At 30.9% G+C, this 13505-nt stretch overlaps 1 protein-coding gene across 2 annotated transcripts in view; it reads left to right on the top strand.

Moving 5' to 3' along the window:
* The window catches only part of LOC127738938 (RCC1 and BTB domain-containing protein 1-like), a 34019-nt gene that overhangs the window by 16582 nt on the left and 3932 nt on the right, over positions 1–13505 (top strand). The window contains exons 10-15 of one of the 2 annotated variants that reach the window (XM_052250437.1): positions 38–55; positions 2765–2820; positions 9356–9426; positions 10511–10564; positions 12177–12274; positions 13033–13163. In XM_052250437.1, coding sequence (XP_052106397.1) covers positions 38–55; positions 2765–2820; positions 9356–9426; positions 10511–10564; positions 12177–12274; positions 13033–13163 — 428 coding nt within the window. The remainder of the gene's footprint in view (positions 1–37; positions 56–2764; positions 2821–9355; positions 9427–10510; positions 10565–12176; positions 12275–13032; positions 13164–13505) is intronic. The other variant, XM_052250439.1, reaches the window with a different exon arrangement.

Consider the following 13505-nt stretch of genomic DNA (forward strand, 5'->3'; position numbering starts at 1 on the left):
AACCTAAGATGCATTGTGAATTAAACTTTGATTGCAGATAACCCTGATCTCTGTGGTAGGATATGCATCAAATTAATTGACATTGTTAAGTAACTAACAACTTTTGAGTTTGTTTGGTTTTTGTTAAATTAAGATATATTTATTTCTTTCTCATTCCTAACCATTCATTTATTCAATCAGCATTAAATGAAATATTTTTTCAGTGTTGGCTGTTGTCTGCTTTTGGTTGCAGAACTTGCTAGAACTTTCTATTCTTAAAATTTGATACAACTTTTGTAAAATTGCCAAAATGGAATCCTAAAATTTGTTAAAAGGCATTCCTAATAATTATTATTTTGTTGAAATAAACATGGTTTAAATATATAAACATGTATTTTGGACAAAAATTGTTTCTTCTGTCAATGTCAATTTTCATTAGTGTATTTGCAAACCGTGCCACATATAAGTGATGGAAGTATATAAACTCATTATAGTGTGTCACATAAGCTAATTGCACTTCTACTTTTTAAATGTTTTGCCAAAATATTTGAAAAATCTTTCTGAAACATTTTTTTGTGTGTCCTTTTGTGTTATGTGGTGGTGGTGATATTTTAAATATAACTGATCATTTTTCTGTTACAATCTCATCATTAATGAGAATTAAAACAAAATTTTCATCTACTACATACTTCACTGTTTCCTCTTTTATTTATTCAAAGTATATATCACTCTGTCAGATAACATAAATTTTGAAGTGAAAGTAACTGTAGTTTCATATAAATTTTGAGTAAATATGATATTAGGCTACTGATTCTGTAAAGATAAGGAAAATGAACTTTGAAAGAAAGATTCCTAGGAAAGATGATTATAGGTTATTCTAATGGGTTAAAGGCAGAAAAATTCACAACTACCATGATTATGATTGCATATTCTACCAAATATCCTGAAAGGGATCATTTATTATCTGTTAGTTATCTATCTTATAAAGTAAATATCGTCCTGAACATGCATGAAATATTTGCCACTGGATGTTAAGCAACCAGCAATCAGTCATATAAAGTAAATAATTCTGTATTTCAAAACATTTTATGTAAACAGAAATGATATTCTTTTCTTTCCCATGTGCAATTGCAAGTCATTAAAAGAATACTACTAAATGCTATTTATGGTTCATTTGATTTGTAATGATTTGAAATGATGAAAATTGTTTAAAAAAAAGTAATAAAGTTTAGCATAAAGCATTTGAAAGTACACATTTTGAAATTTGATTATTATTTTATAGCATTAAGATGTCTCACTATATTTTTGTAAAGAAAAAAGAATGACATTTAAAAAAGGAAAACAACACATAATAAGTTTCATGCACACAAAGCACTTTTCTGGATTTACCTTCATTAAGAATGCTCAAAGCCCAATATCTGAAACCCAAGACTGTATAAGAGCCGAAACAGTTGAAAGCTATATGACCGAAAAGGACCTAAAAAAATAGCCAAATCTATCTAAGGTCAACTTTGCCTGAGGGAGTTGAAACCTTAGTTTCTTTATAATTTGAAGATTTGTAAATGGACAATTTTAGAAAGGTTAGTCATAAATCATGTCAGTACCAAGGTACTGACTACTGAGCTGATGATACCCTCAGGGACTGATACTCCACAAGCAGAGGTATCGACCAAGTGCTGTAAAAAATGAAAACATCACGTTATAAATTTCATGCATCTGAAGTGCTTTTCTGGATTTACCTTCTTCAGGAACGCTGAAAGCCAAATATTTGAAAGCCAAAAATGTATAAATGAAAGAAAATTACTTGTTCCAATATAGAAATTGTGGCTTTCGGTTTAATAATGGTTTGACCTTAAAAAAGGTTAAAAAAAAAACACTGCAACAGAACTGATTGATTGATTTTATTTTTTTTGCTGCCTTAGATAAAAAGGCGAAATTGCAGCCATATATGTACAATTTGACTAAAGGTTCATTGTCCTAAAACTAACGTTTAAAATGGGAAAAAAAACACACTTGTATACATATAGATAAAATTCAAAGCTAATACAATGTGATAAAATATTAAACAATTGATACTGATATCACATTTAGGGGTTTTGGGTTGTTTTTCTAAAAAAATGTTAACTGAAAAAAATTGATAGCCTAAAGTATTATCATATAAAAATTGGTTGATCCAAGAGAAATCTGGGCAGATATACAGTGTAACTTTTGGTGGTGGGAAAAGTCTTTTGATTAAAACACTACTTCATGTTAAGAAATGCACAATCCATTACTGGCAAAACATGTACAGTAGATGCTAGCTTTCTTGGCTCTAAATTTTGAAAATAGTGGCATGTATTCATCTGTTTTCTGGATATGTACTTTTATACATGACATACATTGAGAATATTTAAGATAACTGATGATGGTACAAAAAAAATTGACAATGACATTTTAATTTCATTTTCTTGTAATCTTCACATTTATAGTGATATGACTTATTTAATTTTTTCTTGGTGTAGAATCAAATTCTCTCAATCAGACTGAATTTTTCTTACAGTAATGCCATGATTTATCATTTGAAATAATACTTTTATATTCGATTTGTTACATTCTGTTATACTAATTAACAATTATTTTTCTTTATATTATGTTTTGCAATAATATTAATATTTTATCTAAAATTATCCTTTATTAATACAATCTATTAAATATTAGAAAATATGATAGTATATGTGACAAGTACAAAAATCTATATTTCTAAATGAAATGAAGACTTGATAATAGAACAAACTTTTGATTTCAGATAGACAGAAAGGTGCTAGTGTATTAGATGACATTACTAGGTCATTCGATGATCCAGTAAGTAAACAAATTACATTAAATCATTGAGTTATCACCTCATTGTCATATACTTGCATCCTCTTTTATTAGCTCACCTGGCCCTTCGTGAGCTTTTCTCATCACTTGGCGTCCGTCGTCCGTTGGCGTCGTCGTCGTCCGTCGTCGTTAGCTTTTTAAAAAAATCTTCTCCTCTGAAACCACTGGGCCAAATTTAACCAAACTTGGCCACAATCATCATTAGGGTATCTAGTTTAAAAAATGTGTCCGATGACCCCGCCAACCAACCAAGATGGCCACCATAGCTAAAAATAGAACATAGGGGTAAAATGTAGATTTTGGCTTATATCTCTGAAACCAAAGCATTTAGAGCAAATTTGACATATGGTAAAACTGATTATCAGGTCAAGATCTATCTGCTCTGAAATTTTCAGACAAATCTGACAACCTGTTGTTGGGTTGCTGCCCCTGAATTGGTAATTTTAAGGAAATTTTGCAGCTTTTGGTTATTATCTTGAATATTATTATAGATAGAGATAAACTGTAAACAGCCATAATGTTCAGCAAAGTAAGATCTACAAATAAGTTGTCATGACCAAAATTGTCAGTCGACCCCTTTTGGAGTTATTGCCCCTAATAGTCAATTTTTAACAATTTTTCGTAAATTTTTGTAATCTTTTACAAAAATCTTCTTCTCAGAAACTACTGAGACAAATTTAACCATACTTGGCCATAATCATTATAAGGGTATCTAGTTTAAAAAATGTGTCCGATGACCCCGCCTTCCAACCATCATGGCCGACTTGGTTAAAAATAGAACATAGGGGTAAAATGCAGTTTTTGGTTTTTGGTTTATATCTCTGAAACTAAAGCATTAAGAGCAAATCTGACAGGTGGCAAAAATGTTCATCAGATTTAGATTTATCTGCCCTGAAATTTTGCTGCCCCTGAGTTAGTAATTTTACAAAAATTTTGCAGTTTTTATACGACCGCAAAAAAAATTTTATGGTCGTATATTGGTATGACGTTGGCGTCGTCGTCGTCCGAAGACGCATTAGTTTTCGCACTCTAACTTTAGTTTAAGTGAATGGATCTCTATGAAATTTTACCATAAGGTTCAATACCACAAAAGGAAGGTGGGGATTGATTTTGGGGGTTATGGTACCAACAGTTAAGGAATTAGGGGCCAAAAAGGGGCCAAAAATAAGCCTTTTCTAGTTTCCAGACAATAACTGTGGAACGGTGTATGGATCTCTCTGAAATTATACTACAAGTTTCCATACCACAAAGGGATGGTTAGGATTTGCTTTGGGGGGTTATGGCTCAAACCGTTTAAGAATTAGGGGCAAAAAAGGGGGAAAAACAAGGTTGTCCTGGTTAATGGACAAATACTTTAGTACAAAACATAATTTAAAGCAGTGTAAGGGAGATAAATCAAATACATCATTGAAATTATCTCCCTTACACTGCTTTTAAATTATGTATAAAGTAATGGTTAATGAACAATTAAGATAATTTAAAACAGTGTAAGGGAGGTAATCCAAATACAACGTTTTGGTTACTTCCCTTACACTGCTTTTAAATTATGTTTAAAGAAATGCATATTTATAAAGGAAGACCAGTAAAAATATCTGCAAATGTTGCATCTTTTTTTTTTTACAACAAAATCCATATGAAAGATTTGACACTATATTTTAAATTCTATTATAAAATAGATTAAGTTAGCACTATGGTAAATTTATATGGGTAATTATGGTTGCAAACTCCATTGGAAATTTGAATTCAGATATTATGACCATATCTTGAGGGAAAGAATTTTTTGGGGGAAAAAAAGGGGGGGGGGGGGGTTTAAAGAAATTGTGGGGGTCAATTTTTTCTCATTTCAGATTTCAGAAATTAAAAAGAATTATTCTTCAAATATTATTTTTTTTTCAAATTTCAAATATTGAAAAATTTCAAGAAGTAATCTTTAATTGCACAGTATGGCGCATTAGATTTGTAAAATCTTTGACCACAGTTATTTATGTGTTATGCCGAATCTAACTGTGTATTTAGATTTTTAATTTTGGGTCCAGTATTCAAATTGGTCTACATTAAGGTCCAAAGGGTCCAAAATTAAACTTTGTTTGATTTAAACAAAAATTGAATATATGGGGTTCTTTGATATGCTGAATCTAAACATGTATTTAGATTTTTGATTTTTGGCCCAGTTTTCAAGTTGGTCGAAATTGGGGTCCAAAATTAAACTTTGTTTGATTTCAACAAAAATTGAATATATGGGGTTCTTTGATATGCTGAATCTAACCATGTATTTAGATTTTTGATTTTTGGGCCCCGTTATCAACTTTGTCCACATTGAGGTCAAAAGGGTCCAAAATTAAACTTAGTTTGATTTTAACAAAAATTGAATTCTTGGGGTTCTTTGATATGCTGAATCTAAACATGTGTTTAGATTTTTGATAATGGGCCCAGTTTTCAAGTTGGTCCAAGTTGGGGTCCAAAATTAAACTTTGTTTGATTTCAACAAAAATTGAATATATGGGGTTCTTTGATATGCTGAATCTAAACATGTATTTAGATTTTAGATTTTTGGCCCAGTTTTCAAGTTGGTCCAAATTTGGGTCCAAAATTAAACTTTGTTTGATTTCAGCAAAAATTGAATATATGGGGTTCTTTGATATGCTGAATCTTACCATGTATTTAGATTTTTTATTTGTGGGCCCGCTATCAAATTGGTTCATATTGAGGTCAAAAGGGTCCAAAATTAAACTTTGTTTGATTTCATCAAAAATTGAATATATGGGGTTCTTTGATATTCCAAATCTAACCGTGTTTTTAGATTTTTAATTTTGGGTCCCATTTTTAAATTGGTCTACATTAAGGTCCAAAGGGTCTAAAATTAAACTAAGTTTGATTATAACAAAAATTGAATTCTTGGGGTACTTTGATATGCTGAATCTAAACATGTGTTTAGATTTTTGATTATGGGACCAGTTTTCAAGTTTGTCCAAGTTGGGGTCCAAAATTAAACTTTGTTTGATTTCAACAAAAAATGAATATATGGGGTTCTTTGATATGCTGAATCTAACCATGTATTTTGATTTTGGACATTGGACCATAATAGGTAAATTTAAAAATTGAAGTTCTTAGACCACATTCACTCTGTGTCAGAAACCTATGCTGTGTCAAATATTTAATCACAATCCAAATTCAGAGCTGTATCAAGCTTGAATGTTGTGTCCATACTTGCCCCACCTGTTCAGGGTTCGACCTCTGCGGTCGTATCAAGCTGCGCCCAGCGAAGCATTTTATTTGTTATTATCTTAGATATCATTATAATATCTAATATCTAATACTTTTAATTATGATTTTAACCTTACTTTATATGATTTCCAAAGCATCAGTAAATACAGATGAGCGACACAGGCTCTTGAGAGCCTCTAGTTCATATATACATTAAAGATTGGTTTATAATTTACTAATTAGTATGAAAATAAGAAGATGTGGTATAATTGCCAATGAGACAACTATCGACCTGGGTCCAAATGATGAGGATGTTAGCAACTATAGGTGCATCTTAGAATTTCAGTTTTGAGAGAACTAACAAAGCCTCAGGATGTTTTCCATTTTGAGAATATTACTAATTCTTTAATTATCATGTAAAAGGATTTTCAGTCTTCAAACAATTTTTGAGTTATACGGCTTCCTCCCCAAATAAAAATTGGTTGCCACAAAATAGACCATAGTGCTGAAAGATGGGTTAAAACACAGAAAAAAATCAGTATTATGCCTGTCCAAACATTATCTCCTCTTTATTTCTTAGATATTAGACTTTTGAATGTCAATATTTCACCCAAAAAACATGATTGATTGATTAATTGATTGTTGTTATACGACCGCAAAAAAATTTTGAGGTCGTATATTGGTATGACGTTGGCGTCGTCGTCGTCGTCGTCGTCCGGCGTCGTCGTCCGAATACACAATGGTTTTCGCACTCTAACTTTAGTTTAAGTGAATGGATCTCTATGAAATTTTACCATAAGGTTCAATAACACAATAGGAAGGTGGGGATTGATTTTGGGGGTTATGGTACCAACAGTTAAGGAATTAGGGGCCAAAAAGGGGCCAAAAATAAGCATTTTTGTAACTTCCAGACATAACTTGTGTGTAAGCATATTGATCTCTTTGACATTGTACCACAAGATTCCATATCACAAAGGGTCAATGCTGGGATTGATTTTGGGGTTAATTGCCTCAAAATTTTAGGAATAAGGGGCCAAAAGGGGGCAAAAAACAAGCATTTTTCTAGTTTCATGACAATAACTTGTGTGTAAGTGTATGGATCTTTCTGAAATTTTACTACAAGGTTCCATTTCACAAAGGAAAAGCTGGAATTGAGTGTTGTGGTAATTGCCCAAAACGTTTAGTAATAAGGGGCCTAAAAAGGGGTTTAAAATAAGCATTTTTTAGTTTCTAGACAATAACTTGTGTTCAAGTGTATGGATCTCTCTAAAATTGTATTACAAGGTACCATACCACAAAGGCAAGGCTGTTATTGAGCTTGGTTTGGGGGGAAAGGGGGGTTGGGGTGATGAATCATAAGGGGGGCGGGGGGTCAAAATAGGGGTAATTTTTTTTTTCCTTTTTTTTTTGTTTAAAATTTACATTTTAAGTTAGTTATTTTTTATCACGAAGAGAAAGTAGGAATTGAGTTTTGGGGTTAATTGCTCAAACATTTATGAATAAGGGGCCAAATATTGGTCAAAAATAAGGATTTTTTTAGTTTGCAACAAAAACTTGTGTTCAAGTGTATGGATCTCTGTGAAATTGTATTGCAATGTACCATACCACAAATTGAAGGTTGTGATTGAGGTGGGGGATGATGAATCAAAAGGGGGTTGAAAAAATGTGTGGGAGGTAGGATTTTTTTTTTTCCTTTTTTTTTCTTTAAAATTTTCCATTTAAAGATGGTTGTTTCAGATTTATATATGAAAGAAAATAATAATGATACGGTTATATATCATGAGGAATTGAAATTTAAAATTATGTATATTGGAAATTTAGGTTACATTGGAAAGTAATAATTGGCTTTGGGGGGGGGGGGGGGGTGGTTATGGCTCTAATGTTTAAGGAATAAGGGGAAAAAATGTTAAAAAACAAGGGTTTCCATTTTAATAGACAAATAATTGAGTAAAGAACATTATTTAAAAGCAGTGTAAGGTTGGTAATTCAAACTCATTTAAATATCTCATCTACACTGCTTTTAAATTATGTAAATTGGAAATTTGCCAATAACTTTATTGTTAATAAATGCATTGGAAATTTGCCAACAATTTTAGTGTAATAAACTTCATTGGAAATTTGCCAATATAAAATTTTGCTGATGAAGGTTTTTTGTTTACTTTTAGCCTTGACTATGAAGTCATTTTCTATTTTTATAGCCTTATGATGTAGTTGAATTATTTAATACTTTTATGATGTGTTTAAATGGGGTTTTATCATGTTTATGGTTGCAAATTTATTGTTTTAGTATAATAAACTCCATTTAAAATTTGCCAATAAAAAAAATTTTTGTTTATTTTTAGCTATGATTATGATGTCATTTTCTATTTTACTTTTATGGTTGCAAAGAAATTTTTATTTTTAGATATTACTGTTAAATGATGCTGATTAAGGTTTTTGCTATGTTTAGCCATGACTATGATGTCATTTTCTATTTTAATATCTGTTATGATGTATTTAAATGGGCTTTTATGGTTACAAAGGAATTTTATTTTTAGATATTACTATAAAATGTTGCTGATGCTGATTAAGGATTTTGTTTATTTTTAGCCATGACTATGATGTCATTTTCTATTTTAATACCTTTATGATGTAATTTCCATTTTTAGATATTACTGTTAAATGATGCTGATTAAGGGTTTTTTGCTATGTTTAGCCATGACTATGATGTCATTTTCTATTTTAATATCTTTATGATGTATTTAAATGGGCTTTTATGGTTACAAAGGAATTTTATTTTTAGATATTACTTTAAATGTTGCTGATTAAGGATTTTTGTTTATTTTTAGCCATGACTATGATGTCACTTTCTATTTTAATACCTTTATGATGTATTTAAATGGGCTCCCATGTATTTAGATTTTTGATTATTTATACATGTTACCAAATTGGTCCACATTGAACAAAAACGGTCCAAATTTCAACTTTATTACATTACATCAAACATTGAATTCTACATATTCTTTGATATATTGAAATTAACAAACAATTTAGTTTATGGATATTCCACCATAATAGGTAAATTAAATTTTTTCCAGTTCTTACACCACATTCATCCTGTGTCAGAAACCTATGCTGTGTCAAATATTTAATGACAATCCAAAGTCATAGCTGTATCAAGCTTGAATTTTGTGTCCATACTTGCCCCAACTGTTCAGGGTTCGACCTCTGCGGTCGTATCAAGCTGCGCCCCAGCGAAGCATTTTATTTTCTAAATGTCCAGAGGCAAAAACACTCTTGAAAGTTAACATTAAGTCTTTTTTTATCATGACAGGTGACTAGTGATTTAAAGTTTTCAGTTGAAGGAAGATTAATTCATGTCCACAAGTCCATCCTAAAAATAAGGTAAATTTTAATAATTTCTATGTTGTATGTAAGCTTGAATTTAATTGACCAATGTCATGAAAAATTTAAAGTATACACTTTACAAGTTACTTTTGTGACCATAAGTATGAATTCTTATGCAGACAAAATCATATATAATTTGCAGTCAAATAATTTTCCATTATAATTAAAGATCGGCCGTTGTCTGCTCTTTGGTCGGGTTGTTGTCTCTTTGACATATTCCCCATTTCCATGCTCAATTTTATTTATATAGAATTAACTCATCATAGGTAACGGGATTGAAATTTTGTACGCCAGACGCGCGTTTCGTTTACAAAAGACTCATCAGGGATGCTCAAATCAAAAAAAGTTGAAAAGGCCAAATAAAGTATGAAGTTGAAGAGCATTGAGGACCCCAAATTTCTAAACTTTATGTCAAATACTGCTAAGGTGATCTATTCCTGAGGTAGAAAAGCCTTAGTATTTAAAAAATTCAAAGTTTTATAAACAGTTAATTTAGAACTATGACCATATCAATGGTAATTCATGTCAACACAGAAGTGCTGACTACTGGGTTGTTGATACCCTCAGGGAGAATAGAATTTAGATGTTTTTCTGTTACAAGAGGCTCATTTAACGCATTGTTTCATTGCTTCCTAAATAGAAATTATAAAGGAACAAGGGTTTCAGCTCCCTCAAGAAAAGTAAACCTTAGATGGATTTGGCTATTATTTTTAGGTCCTTTTTGGTCATATAGCTCTTCAATTGTCACGGTTCTTAGCTTAACTGTTTCGGTTCTTTTATATACTTGGCTTTCAAATATTAGTCTTTGAGCGTTCCTGATGACGACAAATCCAGAAAAGCTGTCTGGACGCATGACATTTATTAAGTGTTGTTTTCATTGTTCAGCAGTCTAGAAGTATGAATGTGGAATGTTATTTGAGAGTAAGCAAACCAAAAATATGATTTCATGTAAACCAATTGAGAAAAAAAGTTTCAGAAACGATCATGTTTTGTATTTGAGTATTGCTGAAAATTTTTCTTTAATTTATAAAAACTGCATTACATATACATTTATATTCCTGTATGTGTGTGTGTTTTTCAGATGTGACCATTTCAGTTCAATGTTTCAATCTTGCTGGGAAGAAGATGAAAAACAGTAAGTGTTTTATACAAACAGAGTTCATCCAAAGAACTTTGCTACTGATTATTCACAAGTTTCACTTATAAATATAAAACAATCCAATCTAAAATATTCTACATTTTTGTCGAGCCTTCGACTTTTGTCGAAAAAGCGAGACATAGCGATCCTACATTCCGTCGGCGTCGTCGTCGGCGGCGGCGTCCACAAATATTCACTCTGTGGTTAAAGTTTTTGAAATTTTAATAACTTTCTTAAACTATCCTGGATTTCTACCAAACTTGGACAAAAGCTTGTTTATGATCATAAGATAATATTCAAAAGTAAATTTTGTAAAAAAAAAATTCCATTTTTTCCGTATTTTACTTATAAATGGACTTAGTTTTTCTGCCAGGAAACATTACATTCACTCTGTGGTTAAAGTTTTTGAAATTTTAATAACTTTCTTAAACTATCCTGGATTTCTATCAAACTTGGAAAGAAGCTGGTTTATGATCATAAGATAGTATCCAGAAGTAAATTTTGTAAAAAAAAAATTTCATTTTTTCCGTATTTTACCTTTAAATGGACTTAGTTTTTCTGCCAGGAAACATTACATTCACTCTGTGTTTAAAGTTTTTGAAATTTTAATAACTTTCTTAAACTATCCTGGATTTCTACCAAACTTGGAAAGAAGCTTGTTTATGACCATAAGATAGTATCCAGAAGGAAATTTTGTATAATAAAAATTCTTTTTTTTCCGTATTTTACTTATAAATGGACTTAGTTTTTCTGCCAGTTAACATTACATTCACTCTGTGGTTAAAGTTTTTAAAATTTTAACAACTTTCTTAAACTATCCTGGATTTGTACCAAACTTGGACAGAAGCTTGTTTATGATTAAAAGCTAGTATCTACATGGTAATTTTGTTAAAATTTTGTTCCATTTTTTCCATATTTTACTTATAAATGGACTTAGTTTTTCTTCCAGTTAACATTACATACAGTCTGCAGTTTAAGTTTTTAAAACATTTATTAGATTCATAAACTATCCTGGATTTTTACCAAACTTGGACAGAAGCTACTTACAATCAAAAGATAGTATAGAGAGGAATATTTTTATTAATTTTTTTCCTCATTTTTGTTGAGCCTGCGATTAACAGCAAAAGTAGGCGAGACACTGGGTTCCGCGGAACCCTTACGAATTTTTAACTAACCTGTTACATTGATAATCTTTCAACTGATTTATTGGTTAAATATAGACGATTGATGGTTTTTCAAACGAGAGGGTGTTTCTCAGCTACAATCTCATCGAAGGGGGACAGCCCTGAGATGAGATGTAGCTGAGAAACATCCTCGAGTTTGAAAGACCATTGATAATCTGTTTATTGCTATTTTGCCTATGATGTTGTTGATGTTTACATTGACAACATCATGTGCACCCTTAGTTTCTGACGATAATTTTCAATATCAAGCATGTATTTAGAATTTGTTAAAACCATGTAATCAATTCCTTGACAATAGAGTTTTTCCTCAATCCATGAAAATTGATCCCCTTGAAGAATAAAATGAATCAACAGTAAGTATTCTAGAAAAACAAGTTTGTTGATAGAAAACCAGTAAAAAATGATATTACAATTTTTGTTTACAGAGTTATAGAAATTAGTCAGTACACTTATACAGTATACAAAGCTTTCCTTAGATACCTGTATACAGACAGAGTAGATCTGAAACCTGAGGAAGCAATAGGTGAGTCAACACAGAACTATGGAGCAAGTGAAAAATAAATGAGATGACAGACATATAGTGATGTTTTTTATACCCCCGCTTTAAAAAAGTGGGGGTATACTGTTTTACCTCTGTCTGTCCGTCCGTCCGTCCATCCGTTTATCTAAGTCAGCTATACCGTGTGATGCGTTTTCGGATTCATCAGTCAACAACTTCCTGTTTACCGAACACTTACATATTTTTACACTATTAAAATTATCCACTTGTGGCGGGGTATCATCAGTGAGCAGTAGCTTGCAGTTTCACTTGTTTCTTATGTTTTTCATGGATTTCTATTTTTGATTTAACTTTGCCATAACAGTTGTTAAATGATTTTATGTTTTAAATTTTTTCTTTCAGAATCAATTATCACTATCTAACTTCCACGTTTATTTGCCTTTTCTTTCATAACTGTTTTCCTCTTGCACTTCGGCTGTGTGGTTGACGAAGTTCTAACAAGAGGTCTTGTGGTTTAGTTGACTGCATACGGAAAAGCTATCAGTAATTTCAAGTACAGGAAGACAATAATTCAATAGAAGTATATTTCTGGAGATTTTGCTAAGATAAAGGATATACACATGTTTTAAAGCAAAACTTAGCTATTCAAGAATATAAAACATTTTCAACTTTTTTTTGAAATCTAAAGTATCATATGATTTTAATACCATACCATATTTGTGACAAGCCAATAAAAGAATTATGCACATGATAGATGTTTCAGGAGAATATTATAATTTTAGGTTTGTTGGATTTAGCCAATGCATACTGTGAACCAATATTGAAGAAAATGTGTGAACAGATCATCAAAAAAGGAATGACAACAGACAATGTCGCAATGTTGTATGCTGCTGCTATTAAATTTGAAGCTAAGGTATGAACTATATTTTTTCTTTTTTCTTATTTCTCAAGTCACCGATAAATAAAAATTTAATCTGAACATGACATAAAAAGATGAAAATATGTTATCAAGAAAAAAGACATATTAGATTTTTTTTCTCTGTATAAAATAAAAAAAAATGATTTCTGTTTTTTTTTTCTTATTAGATGTAATTTGGTCTATATTTTTTTGTTGAAACAAATAATCTTATAATGGACATTCATTAAAATCCGGAATTTGAAAATGTGTGAATTTTTTTATGTAACCAAAATCCATTATAAAGTATCACCTTGTTTGAATTTTTTTACTAGTCTTTTGAAGGATAATATGGTTTGA

Source organism: Mytilus californianus, unplaced genomic scaffold (genome assembly GCF_021869535.1).
Source record: "Mytilus californianus isolate M0D057914Y unplaced genomic scaffold, xbMytCali1.0.p SCAF_4, whole genome shotgun sequence".
Classification (NCBI taxonomy): Eukaryota; Metazoa; Mollusca; class Bivalvia; order Mytilida; family Mytilidae; genus Mytilus; species Mytilus californianus.